At 44.5% G+C, this 15,353-nt stretch overlaps 1 protein-coding gene across 6 annotated transcripts in view; it reads right to left on the minus strand.

Annotated features, from left to right (window-relative positions):
• Window positions 1-15,353, minus strand: part of Sfi1 (SFI1 centrin binding protein) — a 57,389-nt gene that overhangs the window by 29,653 nt on the left and 12,383 nt on the right. For all 6 annotated transcript variants that reach the window (XR_001841023.3, XM_039091999.2, XM_063273185.1 and 3 more), the window contains 4 exons: window positions 14,746-14,856; window positions 12,794-12,888; window positions 7,465-7,582; window positions 1,446-1,548 (listed from right to left, as the gene is read on the minus strand). Coding sequence is in view for 5 of the 6 variants with exons in the window: in XM_039091999.2 (XP_038947927.1) it covers window positions 1,446-1,548; window positions 7,465-7,582; window positions 12,794-12,888; window positions 14,746-14,856 (427 nt within the window). In the remaining variant the exon portion in view is untranslated. The remainder of the gene's footprint in view (window positions 1-1,445; window positions 1,549-7,464; window positions 7,583-12,793; window positions 12,889-14,745; window positions 14,857-15,353) is intronic.

Raw genomic sequence — 15,353 nt, forward strand, 5'->3', positions numbered from 1 at the left:
CTTTCCTTACCAGACCCCACAACTCCCTACCAGGCTTTCTTGAAAGCACTCCCATGAGCTCCCCGAAACTGTACTTATCAAGTCTGTCACCATTGCCACGTGACTCAGCCCAAAGGTCAAGTCTGTCCTCACACTGCCTGACCCAGCACACGGCACCTTCTCTGGTGCATACTTGTTCCTGCCGATGACTTCACAAGCCCTGTCCCATGACCTCTCCAGTCACTCCCCTTGCTTACGTTACTCGTTCACTTAGTTTCCTGGCTTTGAGTGCCGTCCTCCTACAAGGCCTCACCATGGTATGCTCCTGCCTGGACCCGTTCTCAGCATTCCAAATGCTTCCTTAGCATCTGTCTGTACCTCTCTGTGGCAACTCAAAGGAAGGACCAGGCTGAGCATTCAGAGTGAAGAGCTCAGCTCCTCCCAATTCTTCCCACGAGGTCGCTTTGCTTCGGTGGTCCCATGTCAGTAAATGGCAACTGCATTGCTGCACTTGCTCAGCCAAAGCCAGGAGTCAGATTTAATCTCTCCATGAGCAAATCCTGTCTGTCAGTCACATTCAAAACAAGCAGAATCTGAGCCTTGAGAGAGGACTCAGAGGTTAAGAATCCTGACTTAGATCTGATTCCCAGCACCCACATGGCTCCTTACAACCATCTGCAACCCCAGTAGGGGAACCAAGACTTTTTTGTCCTCCATGGACACCAGGAATGTACATGGTACACACACAAACATACATGAAGGAATAAATTTACATATGTAAAGTAAAATAAATCCTTGCCCCCGCCCCCAACATCGTGCCAAAATTTCACTTGGAGTTCTTTCATTTGTTCTTTCTTTCTTTCTTTCCTCCTTCCCTCCACTTTCTTTCTTTTTTTAATTTATTCTATTTTTATTTATTTTTATTTAAATTAACTATTTTTTTTTTTACAATTTATTTAATGAGTATTCTGTCTGCATGTACACTTTCATGCCAGGAGAGGGCATCAGATCCCATTACAGATGGTTGTGAGCCACCATGTGGTTGCTGGGAATTGAACTCAACCTCTGGAAAAGCAGCCAGTGCTCTTAACCGCTGAGCCATCTCCCTGGCCCTATTTATTCTGTGTTTGGGGTAGCAGGGGTGGAGTGTGTGTGAGTGAGTGTGTGTGTGTGTGTGTGTGTGTGTGTGGTGTGTGAGGGTGTGTGTATGCGTGTGTGTGCGTGTGCCTGTGTGTGTGTGTGTGTGTGTGTGTGTGTGTGCCTGCCTGTGTGTGTGTGTGTGAAGGCAAGACGGCATCAGATCCCCTGGAAGGAAGTCTTCTCTCTGCTGCTGCTTGTTGGGTCTGGGATGGAGTGGGAGAGCAGTGTAGAAGGTGTGGAGCAGTGTAAAGGATGGGCACAGCAGAGAGAAGACTTCCTGCTAACTATAGTCCTAGAACACCACAGCCTGACTATACCAGACAAACCTGCAGCTGGAGGCTCAGGGCCCTGTGCTTCACGGCCGCTGCGTGGAGAGCTTGCTCTGCGTGGACTCGTCCTAGTCGCCACCTCCACTTGTTCCACCAGAAACTGGAAGAGCGATTCAAAGATGGAATCAGTCTGGGGTTGGAGGAACCCCCAGAAGAGAGAAGGACCATTACATTAAACCAGTGCTTCTGAACTTTAGCCCGAGGCTCCCTCCCCCACAATGCCATCTCTAAACTAACACCTGCTGGCCTACTGCCGCAAAGGAAAACAAGTCAATCTGCCATCCTCAGGACAGTGGGTATCCGAGCTCAAGTCACCCAGTCTGACAACCTGAATTCAATCCCTGGGACTCACGTGGTAGATGGAGAAAAGTGACTTCCACAAGTTGTCTCTGACCTCCTCATGCATTACCTCTTTCTCACACCCCAAATAAATTGTAATTTAAAAAAAAAGAAGGTCTATAAGCCAGGAACTAGTGTGCATGTCAGGCAGGCTCTCTACTGAGTAACAGTCCCAGCCCCACAGCACCATAGACATGCCCTGCTTCTCTGCCTACACAATTCAGTTCTCAAAAACAGGAGCTGCCAACAGTTAAAACTCAGACGTCATGGGAACATCAGACGACAAAGAACAATGGCGTTTGGGTCCAAGCTTGCAGGATCTCTCCCGCCTTCCCTCCTACTGCAGCCACCTCCTCTCATTTGCTGTTGAAAACAGCAGGGAGAAACAGCTGTCTCTGCTGTAACAAACAACCTACATGGGTTTCAGAAGGGTCACAGCCATGGCTCCTCCACCAGAGGACCTGAGTTTGAATCCCAGCACCACCTTGTTGGCTCACACACATGTGGAACTCCAGCCCCGGGGATCCAGTGCCCTCTTCTAGCCTCTACAGGCACCAGGCACACACAGTGGTATGCAAACATACATAGTATGCATGGTAGGCAAAACACCCATACACATAAAATAAAAGCAGACCTTTTAGAAAAAGCTATGGGACAGACACTAAGTTATCTCTGCCCACTAAAAGGACCAGAACAAGGCAAACACAGTGGAACAACTGCTCACAAGGCCTCTCCCTCCTAGACCACTGCTCACGTTCATCTACAGCTATTTGCACTCTTCCTCTCTTAGCACTTACAAAATCAGGAACGCAGTGCTCAGCACCCAAGCAGTGCCAGGACATCAATTCCTCAATAAAAATACAGTTAACAAACTCATAATACAAAAATGGATGATGAAGGTAGAGCTGCACACTAATTTAACATTTTAAAACAATAGCTACAATAGTACATTTTAAATACCTTATTTTTACTTAAATAATTTCTTGGGGCTGGAGAGATGGCTCAGTGGTTAAGAGCACCCGACTACTCTTCCAGAGGTCCTGAGTTCAATTCCCAGCAACCACATGGTGGCTCACAACCATCTGTAAAGAGATCCGATGCCCTCTTCTGGTGTATCTGAAGACAGCTACAGTGTACTTATATATAATAAATGAATAAATCTTTAAAAAAAATAAAAATAAAAATAAATTTCTTAAGGTTGGGGAGATGGCTCAAATGGTGAAGTGTTTGCTATGCAAGCTTGAGACCCGTCCACATAAGCTCTGTAACCTCCATGCTGGGGACTAGAGTCAGGAGGCTTCCCTGGAAGCTCAGCAGTTGTCCAGCCAACCCAGCTGATTGGTGAGTTCCAGGTTCAGTGAGAACCTGTCTTAAAAAGTAAGGTAGAGCCTGGTATGGTGGTGATCTTGGGAGGCAGAGGCAGAACGATTTCTATGAGTTTGAGGCCATCGAGGCCTACATAGTAAGATCCTGTATCCAAAAAATAAAAGTAGAAGGTGAGGAAGAAACCATCTTCATATATATGTGCAATCACACTTTAATACATGCACATACACTAAATAAACAAATAAAAATTCTTCCTGTCCGCAGATATCCTGGACACTGCTAAGTCACAGGTATTATCTGATAACTAATGGTAAACCCATTTCACAGAAGAGAAAAAAGAAATATGGAGAGGTAAAATAACTCAATGATGCATGTGGGTTCCGAGCTAAGTAAGCGGAGCTGTAAAGCTAGCAGGCTGTACTCAGAACCCATCTCCTGAGCTTTTAAATACTGACATTCAGGACCCAGAGAACCACCAGAGGCAAAGCACAGAACCAGTTACAAAGAGGCTTTGTTACATGAATCAAGAGTCAAAGTAGACGTCCCCAGCTCCGAAAAAAAGAAAAAAGAAAAAAAAAAAAAGAGTCAAAGTAGACTTTGTGTCAAGGGCCACGCAGAGGGAACAACAAATGGCTTTAGAATTCATGGAATTCAGCCTACCAGGTACCATAGCCATGATGGGTGCCTTGGAGAGGCAGAACCCCGAGGACTCATGTCCTGAGAACTGTGGAGTTTTGCTGTGTTGTTATCTTTTTTTTTTTTTTTTTTGGTTCTTTTTTTTTTTTTTTTTTTTCAGAGCTGGGGACCGAACCCAGGGCCTTGCGCTTCCTAGGTAAGCGCTCTACCACTGAGCTAAATCCCCAGCCCTGTTGTTATCTTTTTTTAAAAGATTTATTTATTCATTTATTATATATAAGTACACTGTAGCTGTCTTCAGACACACCAGAAGAGGGCATCGGATCCCATTACAGATGGTTGTGAGCCACCATGTGGTTGCTGGGAATTGAACTCAGGACCTCTGGAAGAGCAGTCAGTGCTCTTAACCACTGAGCCATCTCTCCAGCCCGCTCTGTTGTTATCTTAATCTAAGAATTGTACGGAAACGCTACTGGGCATCCAGCCCCTCACTGGGCAGACTCTCTGGCACTCACCATAACAGAACTTGATCTTTCTCAAGCACTGCTGCTGGGATAGATCAGTGACTCAGTCACCACTCTTGGGCAGAACTTAGAAATGCAGCCTGTTAGCAATGACCACCACCCTCAGAAAGCATTTGGAAAAACAGATTGTTAGAGATGCTAGTTAAGATGTTTTTGTTAGGGGGTTGGGGATTTAGCTCAGTGGTAGAGCGCTTGCCTAGGAAGCACAAGGCCCTGGGTTCGGTCCCCAGCTCCGAAAAAAAGAACCAAAAAAAAAAAAAAAAAAAAAGATGTTTTTGTTAGTGGCTCTGATGTAGAAAACCTTAGAGAACAATTTGAAGTTGAGCTAGGGATTCTCTAAGGTCAGGGAATAAGAACAATGGCTGCTGACCAGCACTAGCTGCCTTCTAGCTAAAGCAAGATCAAGTTGATGATTAACTTTTTGTACCCACTTCTGCCCTCAGATTCCTGATATCACGTAATAAATTGTTAATGCACCCTGAGGATTTAAAGTAGAAGTGACTTATTTTTTTATATAAAGGTAGATTTGTAATTCTTTTAAGATTTTTATAAGATTCTTTTTTTTACCATAAATGAGATAGTTGATCCTTTCTTTGTAACCACAAATTGTTGCCCGCCAGTAAGAAAAACTTGCTGAGAAATTTATCTTGCTTGCTCGTACTTTGTTAATCTATAAGTTACTTAGTTACGAATGTATGTGAGTTCTTAGGAATCATTTGTTTTTCCTTTTTTTTTTTAACATGCACTAGGTACTGTATTAAGGAACATACTGTTTTTTATAATCATTCATTAGAGAAAAAATAGAATGTAATCACATTGTAATTTTATTGTAATTTTATATTGCTTAAAAGGTTCTGCTGGGATATATAAACTATGGGAGAAAAAATAAAAGTTGAAGCCTGTTTGTTGGAGCTTTGCTCTATCCACTCAATGTGTGACTGTGTGTGACTCTGTGTGTGTGACTGTGTGTGTGTGTGTGTGTGTGTGAGAGAGAGAGAGAGAGAGAGAGAGAGAGAGAGAGAGAGAGATTCTTTTCCTCCCCTTTTCTTTTTCTTTCTTTTTTCACTTGCCTCTTACAGTCCCCAAAGGAATTCTTCATTGGCCTCCCAAGGAGCATTCTCACTGGACCCAGTCAATTGCCAACTCCACACCCCACCTCAGTTTACCCTGGATGTCAAAGCTGGTCTTTGATAACTTTGTTCTGTGTGTGTGATGCTGGTGAGATGCTGTGCAGAGCAGTGGCTACAGAGAACAGTGAGTCCTGGTGAAATGCAGTGCAGTGACTGCAGTGGACAGTGATCCTGGTGAGAGGCAGTGCAGTGACTGCAGTGGACAGTGATCCTGGTGAGAGGCAGTGCAGTGACTGCAGTGGACAGTGAGTCCTGGTGAGAGGCAGTGCAGTGACTGCAGTGGAAAGTGATCCTGGTGAGAGGCAGTGACTGCAGTGGACAGTGATCCTGGTGAGAGGCAGTGCAGTGACTGCAGTGGACAGTGATCCTGGTGAGAGGCAGTGCAGTGACTGCAGTGGACAGTGATCCTGGTGAGAGGCAATGCAGTGACTGCAGTGGACAGTGATCCTGGTGAGAGGCAGTGCAGTGACTGCAGTGGACAGTGATCCTGGTGAGAGGCAGTGCAGTGACTGCAGTGGACAGTGATCCTGGTGAGAGGCAGTGCAGTGACTGCAGTGGACAGTGAGTCCTGGTGAGAGGCAGTGCAGTGACTGCAGTGGACAGTGATCCTGGTGAGAGGCAGTGCAGTGACTGCAGTGGACAGTGATCCTGGTGAGAGGCAGTGCAGTGACTGCAGTGGACAGTGAGTCCTGGTGAGAGGCAGTGCAGTGACTGCAGTGGACAGTGATCCTGGTGAGAGGCAATGCAGTGACTGCAGTGGACAGTGATCCTGGTGAGAGGCAGTGCAGTGACTGCAGTGGACAGTGATCCTGGGGAGAGAAAGTGCAGTAACTGCAGTGGAAAGTGATCCTGGTGAGAGGCAGTGCAGTGACTGCAGTGGACAGTGAGTCCTGGTGAGAGGCAGTACAATGGCTGCATCAGACAGTGAGCCCTCATTTTTTTTTCAATGATAAACTGACAAGAGTTTAGAAAAGTCCTTCAACTTTTCCGAGCCTTACTGTACATGATGATGTATGTAGTAATGTACTTACATTTTATGCCAAGAATTGAATAAAATGTGTTGCATTTTAACACATACATGGCCCTACCTGTGGGTGCAGACCTATAACCCCAACTATTTGGCTGAGTCAAGAGGGCTGAAAGCCAAATACTAACAAGTTTGGGCTACAGAGAGAATTCAGGGCCAGATTACACAAAATAAGAAGTAAAAATACAACTGAGGATCTGAGCATGGTAGAGTTTGGTTTAATCCCAGCACTCAAGAAGCAAGCAGAGATAGGCAGATATCTGTGAGTTCAAGGCCAGCCTTGTCTACAAAGGAAAGAAAGACAGTTAAGGACAAAGCTCAATGGTGGAGTATTTATCAACCACATGATAGACCCTACATTCACTCCCCTATACTACCATCCTAATTGGTATTTCTATTGCTGTGGTGAAACACTATGACCAAAGCAACTGGCAAGTTAAGGGTTTATTTGGCTTAATCATCCATATCATGGTTCATCAATGAAGGAAGTCAGGACAGGAACTCAAACAGAAAAGGAACATGGAGGGAGGAGCTGATGCAGAGACCACTGAGGGATACTGTTTACAGCTCGCTCCTCATGGCTTGCTCAGCCTGCTTTCTTATTGAAGCCAGGACCACCAGTCCAGGGATGGCACCAACTACAATGAGCTGGGCCCTCCCCATCAATCATTAATTAAGAAAATGCCCTACAAGCTTGCCTACAGCCCAATCTTATGGTAGTGTCTACTCAAATGATGTTCCCTTCTTTTGGATAACCAACCCTAGCTTGTGTCAAATTGACATAAGACTAGCTGGCTCACATCCCTACCCCAGAATTATATACACAAAGTTAACAAGGCTTAGAACACTATAAGCACTTAATTAGAATTAATCATGATTATATAAAAATTCAACATTATAGTTGAATGCTATCAACCAATGGGTATTTACAGGTATCACCTGTGTTCTAGGCACTGTGCTGAGATGAGTGAACTAAAGCATCACCAACGCCAAGGTAAAATGCTGTGTGCTGACCCATGGCACCCCACACGCACCATAAGACACTCCGCCTCCGAAACTCTAGAGCAGTGCTCTTCATGCGAAATTTGGTCCTACGAGCAACCATGTATATTAACCAGGACTTCCAGGCGTGGCGCATCTTCTGTTTCATATCTGGAGATGTCAAAGAGATATCGTTATTAAGAAGGTGGAAACCAGACTGGAGGGATGGCTCAGCGGTTAGAGCATCTACTATTCCTGCACAGGGCCAGATCAGTTCCCAGCAGCCACACTGGGCAGCAGGTCATAACCACGTGTGACTCCAGCTCCAGGATGGATCTGCCTTTCTACACAGACACAGGCACATAAACATAACTGAAAATAAAGTCTGAAAAAAATAAAATGGGTAGAGAGGGACAGTGAGATGGCTCAGTGAGTAAGGGGTTTGCTGCCAAACCTGGTGGTCTGAGTTCAATCTCTGGAGCCCATACAGAAGGAGAGCAGTAACTCCTGCAGGCTGTCTTCTGACTTCGCACGGGGCATGCATGGGATACAGCAGCCCCACACATTTAAACAAATACACAATGTAAGAAAACATTTAAAGGGTGTGAGGAATATATTATTTTTGGTTATGATACCAGCTCAAAGACCTTCGTACTTAGCCCATCTTCAAAGCCAGTATCTGTTCTCCAGCCTGCAAGTGCCCTCTGCTGGAAATACTGTGTAGTGTTACAAAATGAGCAAAGATTCAGGACAGCTCAAGTGACAAGTGGTGATGTTTAAGCTTTTAAAGGTAAACTGCACTCCGCCCACTATGCTGCACCCCTGGTCCCTCCTCCTTCTGTTCTTCTGAGACCAGGTCTCTATGTAGCCTGACTGGTTTGGAACTCCCTCTAGGAAGGTAGATCAGGCTACCCTCAAACTCAGAATTCGCTTACTTCTGTCTCCCAATGTGCTGGGATTAAAGGTATGCACTACTACATCTGGCCTTATATTTCAAGACAGGGCCTCTCAGTAAACTTTAAGCTCACCAATCAAACTAGACTAGCTAACCCAGAGAGCCACAGGAATCCTGCTGCTTCCACTTCCTGATGCTAGGAGTGGAAGCATGCCTGGTGTTTTACATGGGTGGTAAGGAATCAGACTCAGGTCCTCACGCTTGCCTTGCAAAGCAGTTCAGTGACACCCATTTTCCCAACCATGGAGACAATCTTTTACCTTCAGCCTCATCCATCATAACTATAAATAACAAGGAAGGCAGCAGGAGACACAGCACCATGAAAATGCACATCACTTACAATGTAAAACCATCTATGCAACCAGGATGTTGGTGGCTCACAACTTTAATCCTAGCATTCTAGAGGCAGAGGCAGGTGGATCTCTGTGAGTTCAGGGTAGCCTGGTCTACAGAACGAGTTCTAGAACAGTCAGGGCTACACAGATAAACCCTGTCTCAAAAAAGACAAAAACCAGGCTGGAGAGATGTCTCAGTGGTTAAAAGCACTGACTGCTCTTCCAGAAGCCCTGAGTTCAAATCCCAGCAACCACATGGTAGCTCACAACCATCTGTAATGAGACATGATGCCCTCTTCTGGTGTGTCTGAAGACAACTACAGTGTACTCACATACATGAAATAAATAAATAAATAAATAAATAAATAAATAGACAAAAACCAAAACCCAAACCAACCAACCAACCAACCAACCAAAGACAATCTATACCTTAAAATAATAAAAGAACTGAAGTCATAGTAAATAGCATCCGGTCACCATAATGGAATACACTGGAAATCTTAGCTGAAAGAGTTCAAGGCCAATGTCTGAGGAGCAAGGCAGCCCAGCAGTTAACAACATTGGTTGCTTTTGCAGAGGATCCTTGCTCAGTTCCCAGCACCCACACTGTAGCTCACAAGAGCCTGTAATTCCAGTTCCAGGGGATCCAGTGTTTTCTTCTGACCTCTGTGTATGCCAAACACACACATGTTGCACATACTATCTGAAGGCTAAACATTCAGACATAAAATAATTTTCTAATTCCAAGAGAAGTGTGTCTTAGGACATAACTCAGAAAACCCCCTCTTTTTAAGCCAGGTTCTCAACTGTCTAAAAGAAAATTTTTAAACAAGCTCAAGGCCAGCCTAGGAATCATAGGAGACCTTTTCTTTTTTGTTTCTTTGTTTGTTTTAATATTTATTTAGTTTTTATGTATGTGAGTCTCTTGTCTTCAGACACGCCAGAGGAGGGCATCAGATCCCCTTACAGAACCACCATGTGGTTGCTGGGATTTGAACTCAGGACCTCTAGAACAGTCAGTGTTCTTAACCACTGAGCCATCTCCCCAGCCCCTGTTCATTTGCTTTCTGAGACAGGGTTACTCTGCATCCTGGCTGTCCTAGAACTTGTGTAGTAGACCAGGCTGGCCTCAAACTTAAGACATCCACTTGTCTCCCTCCCAAGTGCTGGGATTCGGGGTTGGGGATTTAGCTCAGTGGTAGAGCGCTTGCCTAGCATGCGCAAGGCCCTGGGTTCGGTCCCCAGCTCTGGGGAAAAAAAAAAAAAAAAAAAAAAAAAGCTTACAACGATAAGCCCATTCCAGGTGAATGAACGACATTTTCTGGCCTCCATGGGTACTCACATACACGTATGCACATACATATACATAAAAATAAGATGCAGGTCTTTAAATACAGCACTCAGGAGACAGAGACAGATCCCTGTGAGTTCTAGATGTTGCCTGTTATTAAAAATAATAATAAAAGTAAATACATAGTTTTTAAAAATCTAGAACAAGACGGAGAGATGGCTAAGTGGTTAACAGTGTTATGTGTGTCCCAGGACAACCAGAGCTGAATATACTGAGATCTTGTCTCAAAAAAAAAAGAAAATAGAGAAGGCCAAATCCAAACCAAAGCTTGCAGAAGTAAGCTCGAAGTAATGCCAGGACTACAGCTCAAGGAAGGCACTGGAGACAGGAAAGCCATAGAGAATACCATGGACACAGACGCTGGCTATTCGACATCCTTGCTTACCTCCGATGGCTACAATACAATGACCCGAACCAACCTGAGATGGAAGGGTTTACTTCACCACACAGGACACAATGCAGGGTGTCAAGGGGAGCAGGCCAGAAAACAGGCTTCCTCTGTGGTCTCTACTCTGTTCCTGCCTTGTGCTCCTGCATTGGTGTCCTTGACAAAACCCTCCCCAAGCCGGCTTTGGTCAGCATTGTATCACAGCACAGAAGGAAGCTAGGACCTTTGAAAAGTCAACAAAACAGGTGAAGCTCTAGGAAAACTGACACGAATGATCATTCTCAGAAGGAAAAGGGTTCTAAGGGTTATGTGCCTATGACCTCAGCACTCACATCAGCTGTAACGGCACAGCAAGGCCTGATCTCTGAAAGTAAAATCAAAAGGACTGTGACTTTATGACTATAGATTCTGTATAATGTAATAACAGAAAACTACTGACTCATAAATCTGATATCATATTAAAATCAGTCAATTCCTCAGAAGCTCAATAAAGTGGGAATAAATCACCTTACAGGTAACTAAAGCTTGAAGTCAAGCTAAAACAAAGAGAATCCAGGTATAGAGGATCTTATCAGATTTCACTAAACATTTAACAAGGAAATAATTTCAGCTCACTCAAGAGACTCAGGTAGGAGATCACAAGATTGAAGCCATCCTGAGCAACTTACCAAGACCCTGTGTCACCATAAAAAGGAGGGAAGGTGGTTGGGGAGATGCTTGGTCAGCAAGCTGCTTGTGGCACAAGCATGAAGGCTTGAGTTTGACCCCTCAGAAGCCCCTGAGAAGCTGGCTGTGGCAGTAGGCAACTCTAATCCCAGTGCTGGGGAGGTCAAGAAAGGAAAAGACAACTGTCTTGACTCACAGTAAGTCTGAGTATCTACAGAACGATAGAGAGGCTGGAAAGACTGCTCAGCCATTAGTTAACTATCCTGGCAGAGGACCCAGGAATTCCCAACGCCTACATGGTGGCTCCCAACCACCATCCAGGGAACCTGAAGTTCTCTCATCGACTCTACAGGCGCTGCATACATGTACTGCACATGCATAAACACAGGCAAAACAGCCACATATATAAAATAAAAATAAAAACTTTTGAAAGATAGAATCTACAGAAAAATTCCTAGAGCAAACATGAATTTAGCAAGGTTGCAAGATACACAAAGCTTATATATAAAACTACAAATCGGGGCTGGGGATTTAGCTCAGTGGTAGAGCGCTTGCCTAGGAAGCACAAGGCCCTGGGTTCGGTCCCCAGCTCCGAAAAAAAGACCAAAAAAAAAAAAAAAAAAAAAAAAAAACTACAAATCTTCAGAGTTTCCAGGAGAAAATCTTTGTGGTCTTAGGTTACAGAGTTCTCAGACATGACAGGTAAGATGTGATATAAATAATATAATGCAAAAATAAAAATAGATCAATTAAATATCAAAGTTAAAAATAATACAAAGACAAGGCACCTGCAAATCATGACTAACAAAGTCTCGGAAGTCCAGCGTCCATTCACAGAGGGAGACATGCACACACACCGCTGTTTAAGAAGGGAGTCTTCCATTGAATTCCTGAGTTCAAATGACCTCTGCCTCAGCCTTCCAAATAGCTGAGTCTTCCAAACACTGTGCTTGCCTTAGAATATATACCGTCAGCACCAGAACGAGATCAAACAAAAGTCTCAAAACGGTAAGAACACAAACAACCCCATTTAAAAGATCTTGAATCGGGCTGGTGCAATGGCTCAGTAGGGAAGAGCACGGACTGCTCTTGTGGAAGGCCCGCATTTCATGCCCAGCTCGTCCATGGCGGCTCACAACCCTATGAATAACTAACTCCTGTTCCAAAACAGATGCCCACTTCTGACCTCTATAAGTACCAGGCACCCAGGTGGCACATGGACGTACATGCAGCAAAACATTCAATACACACAAAAGAAATAGATATAAACTTCTAAAAGAAAGAACTTCAACAGACACAAAAAAGATACAAAGACAAACCACAGACTAGCAGAAAGCACCTGCAAATCATGACTTCAACAAAAGGCTCAGAACTTCAGCATACATTCACAGAGGCAGATGTTAACACACACACAGACAGGGAAGGGAGGACGTCTACACTAGGGGAGAGCATTTGTACTTGGCTGAGTTCAAGGCAAACCAGCAGGCCAGGTCCAGTCAGCTCACACATTCTGCCTAAAGAGCCTCAGATGCCAAACTACACAAAATGTAGACGCAGCATCTGATCACCAAGAAGAAAGGAAATCAAGCATGTCTCCTCCTCACCCAGGCGATACCCCTTCCCAGAAGTCCTAGGATAGCATTAAAGCATCTTGCACTCATCATTAAAGCACTCTCCCCTCTCTCACCATGATGCTCGGCTCTTTGGAACCTCTTCCTCATCTCCCGTTGCTGGTACACAAAGGACTTCCAGTTCTGGAAAATCAGGTTGTACAAGTAGTATCTGAGGAGCAGAAATGCAAACGGGGTTTATGGTAAGACAACAAGGCAACTCCCACCCAGTCGCTTCTACACTTAGGAACGTTCTAGGAGAGCTAGAGCTCATCAGTAGACATTTCGGTTGTTTGGCATGTGGGTGGTACCTAGGGTTAGCACCAGGATTTCTCTGGAAGTAATGGGCTGTTCTGACCCTTGATGTTAGAACCACCTAAGAACATAACTGGGGCTGGGAGACAGCTCCATGTTTAAGACTGCTCCATGCTGGGCTGGAGAGATGGCTCAGCGGTTAAGAGCCCCGACTGCTCTTCCAGAGGTCCTGAGTTCAATTCCCAGCAACCACATGGTGGCTCACAACCATCTGTAAAGAGATCTGATGCCCTCTTCTGGTGTATCTGAAGACAGTTACAGTGTACTTATATATAATAAATGAATTAAAAAAAAAAAAAAAAAAGACAGCTCCATGTTTAAGCGCACTGGTTGTTTTTCCAGGACCTGCGTGAGGTCCCCAGTACCCACATGGCAGCTCACAACCATCTGTAACTCCAATTCCAGGGAATTCAACAGCCTCTTCTGGCTTCTGATGTATTCTGTGTGCACGGTGCATAGACATACATGCAGCAAAGCCCCTGTATATATACAACAGCTTAACACACCACCAGCTTCCCTCTCTCCACAGCACTGGGAGTTCTTTCCCATCCCGCTGTGCTCCAGTGTTAGGCACTCTTACCCACCCCTCTCAGCTTGACATCAGACACACTTTCTCCACTGACATCCAAGATCCTAAGCCAATCAAGCCCTGTAAGCCACTAAATTCATTTCCTCCAACCACAGTGAAACTTCTCTCCTTGAAGGGATCACTCTCCACACAGCAGAATGTGACTAAAGGAGAGAGGCCAAGCAACTTTGCTTTCCAAAATCCACAGAGCTCTGTTTTTTAATCTGAACTAATTGCAAATTACAGGTAGATCTCATCTTACAAACGTGTGTATAATGTTTTGTTTTGCTTTTTAATCTGTAAAAATGTATCTTTAAAGCATTTTGTACCCAAAGGTGTGGTGGTATAGTCCTTTGATACTAGCACTTGGGGGGCAGAGGCAGGTAGATCTCTGTGGGTTCTAGACCAGCCTGGTCTATAGCATGAGTTACAGCACAGTTAAGACTATGTAGAGACCCTTTCTCAAAACAAAACAAACTTTATTGTGTTGTCACAGTTATCGTGTGCTGGGTGTTTGGAGCACAGTGAAGTGTAGAGGTCTGAGGACAATGTGCAGAATGGAGCTGGCTCTCTCCTATGTGGTTCTGGGACATCAGGTGGCATCATATCTTTACCTGCTAGGTTATCTCACTTGCCCTAAAATGGGTATTTGATGTAATTTTACTTTTCTCTCCAATTATTCCTTGCAAATGTGAGTGGCATAAAAGATCCTTCTTTCATCCTTTTTGCTTTTAAACTGTGTTTTTAGTGCTAGGGATTAACTACTTGCTCTCGTTCACCTACCTGACCCAGCCTATTTTCCAAATGTCTATGTGGGACACCCCCTTTGTTCATCATAATCAATATGCTAGAACCAATCACTATACAAAACAAAACTCTCAGATTTAGAAATATATGGAATCTGTGAGTAAAACTCCCAAGTCCTCAGCATGGCCAACACTTTTTTCTGAACCAGAAGAGCACGCATATGTGTGTGCACAGCATAACTGAAATTAAGTAAGGATATACCTACCCTCAAAAGGATTTTTAAAAAGCTAGAGAGAAATCCAAAACTGTACTCCTTTGGAACAGACACTGAGTAATTGTTTGACACAGTGTAAAATCTGTATTTCAACAGGCATAAAGTAACGAGACATAGAAGCCCACCTGTAGTGACAGTCAGCTCGAACGCAGAGTTTCCACTCCCTCTGGGAGACCCACCATTCTTCCCTCCACTCTCCAAAGACCTTCCGTAGTATTTTCTGCTCATGGAAAAACCTAAGGAGATGGAGGACATCAGAAGGCTCATGTGAGGCAGCTGGGCTGACATCTGTCCAGTCAGTTTCCCTTCCCTCTGCCCTTCCCTTCTCAAGGAAAACACCAAAGCATGGTGGCTGACATACAAGCTCAGAGTGACATACACCAGGACCAAGGCCACCAGCCACACCAAGGATGTTGGCTATTACAGATACTCAGGGAAAGCTAAATCTTCACACGCCACGAGGGAACCAAAACTACAATGACTCAATAGATAAAGCCAGAAGCGGGACAACTGCAAACAGAATTGACTGTACAAAGTGGTCCCCTGGCCTCCTCACATGTATCATGGCATGTACACAATCACACACATCAGACACAAACTTAATAACAGAAACTTAAAACGACTGTAACCACCAACAGTTTTTGAATTTTTAGATGAAATATGAAACTTTTCGTTTCCTCTTAACTGTGTGTGAAGACACATGCAGTGCAGGCTCCCGAGACTGAGCCAAGTC

This window comes from Rattus norvegicus, chromosome 14 (genome assembly GCF_036323735.1).
Source record: "Rattus norvegicus strain BN/NHsdMcwi chromosome 14, GRCr8, whole genome shotgun sequence".
NCBI classification, from domain to species: domain Eukaryota; kingdom Metazoa; phylum Chordata; class Mammalia; order Rodentia; family Muridae; genus Rattus; species Rattus norvegicus.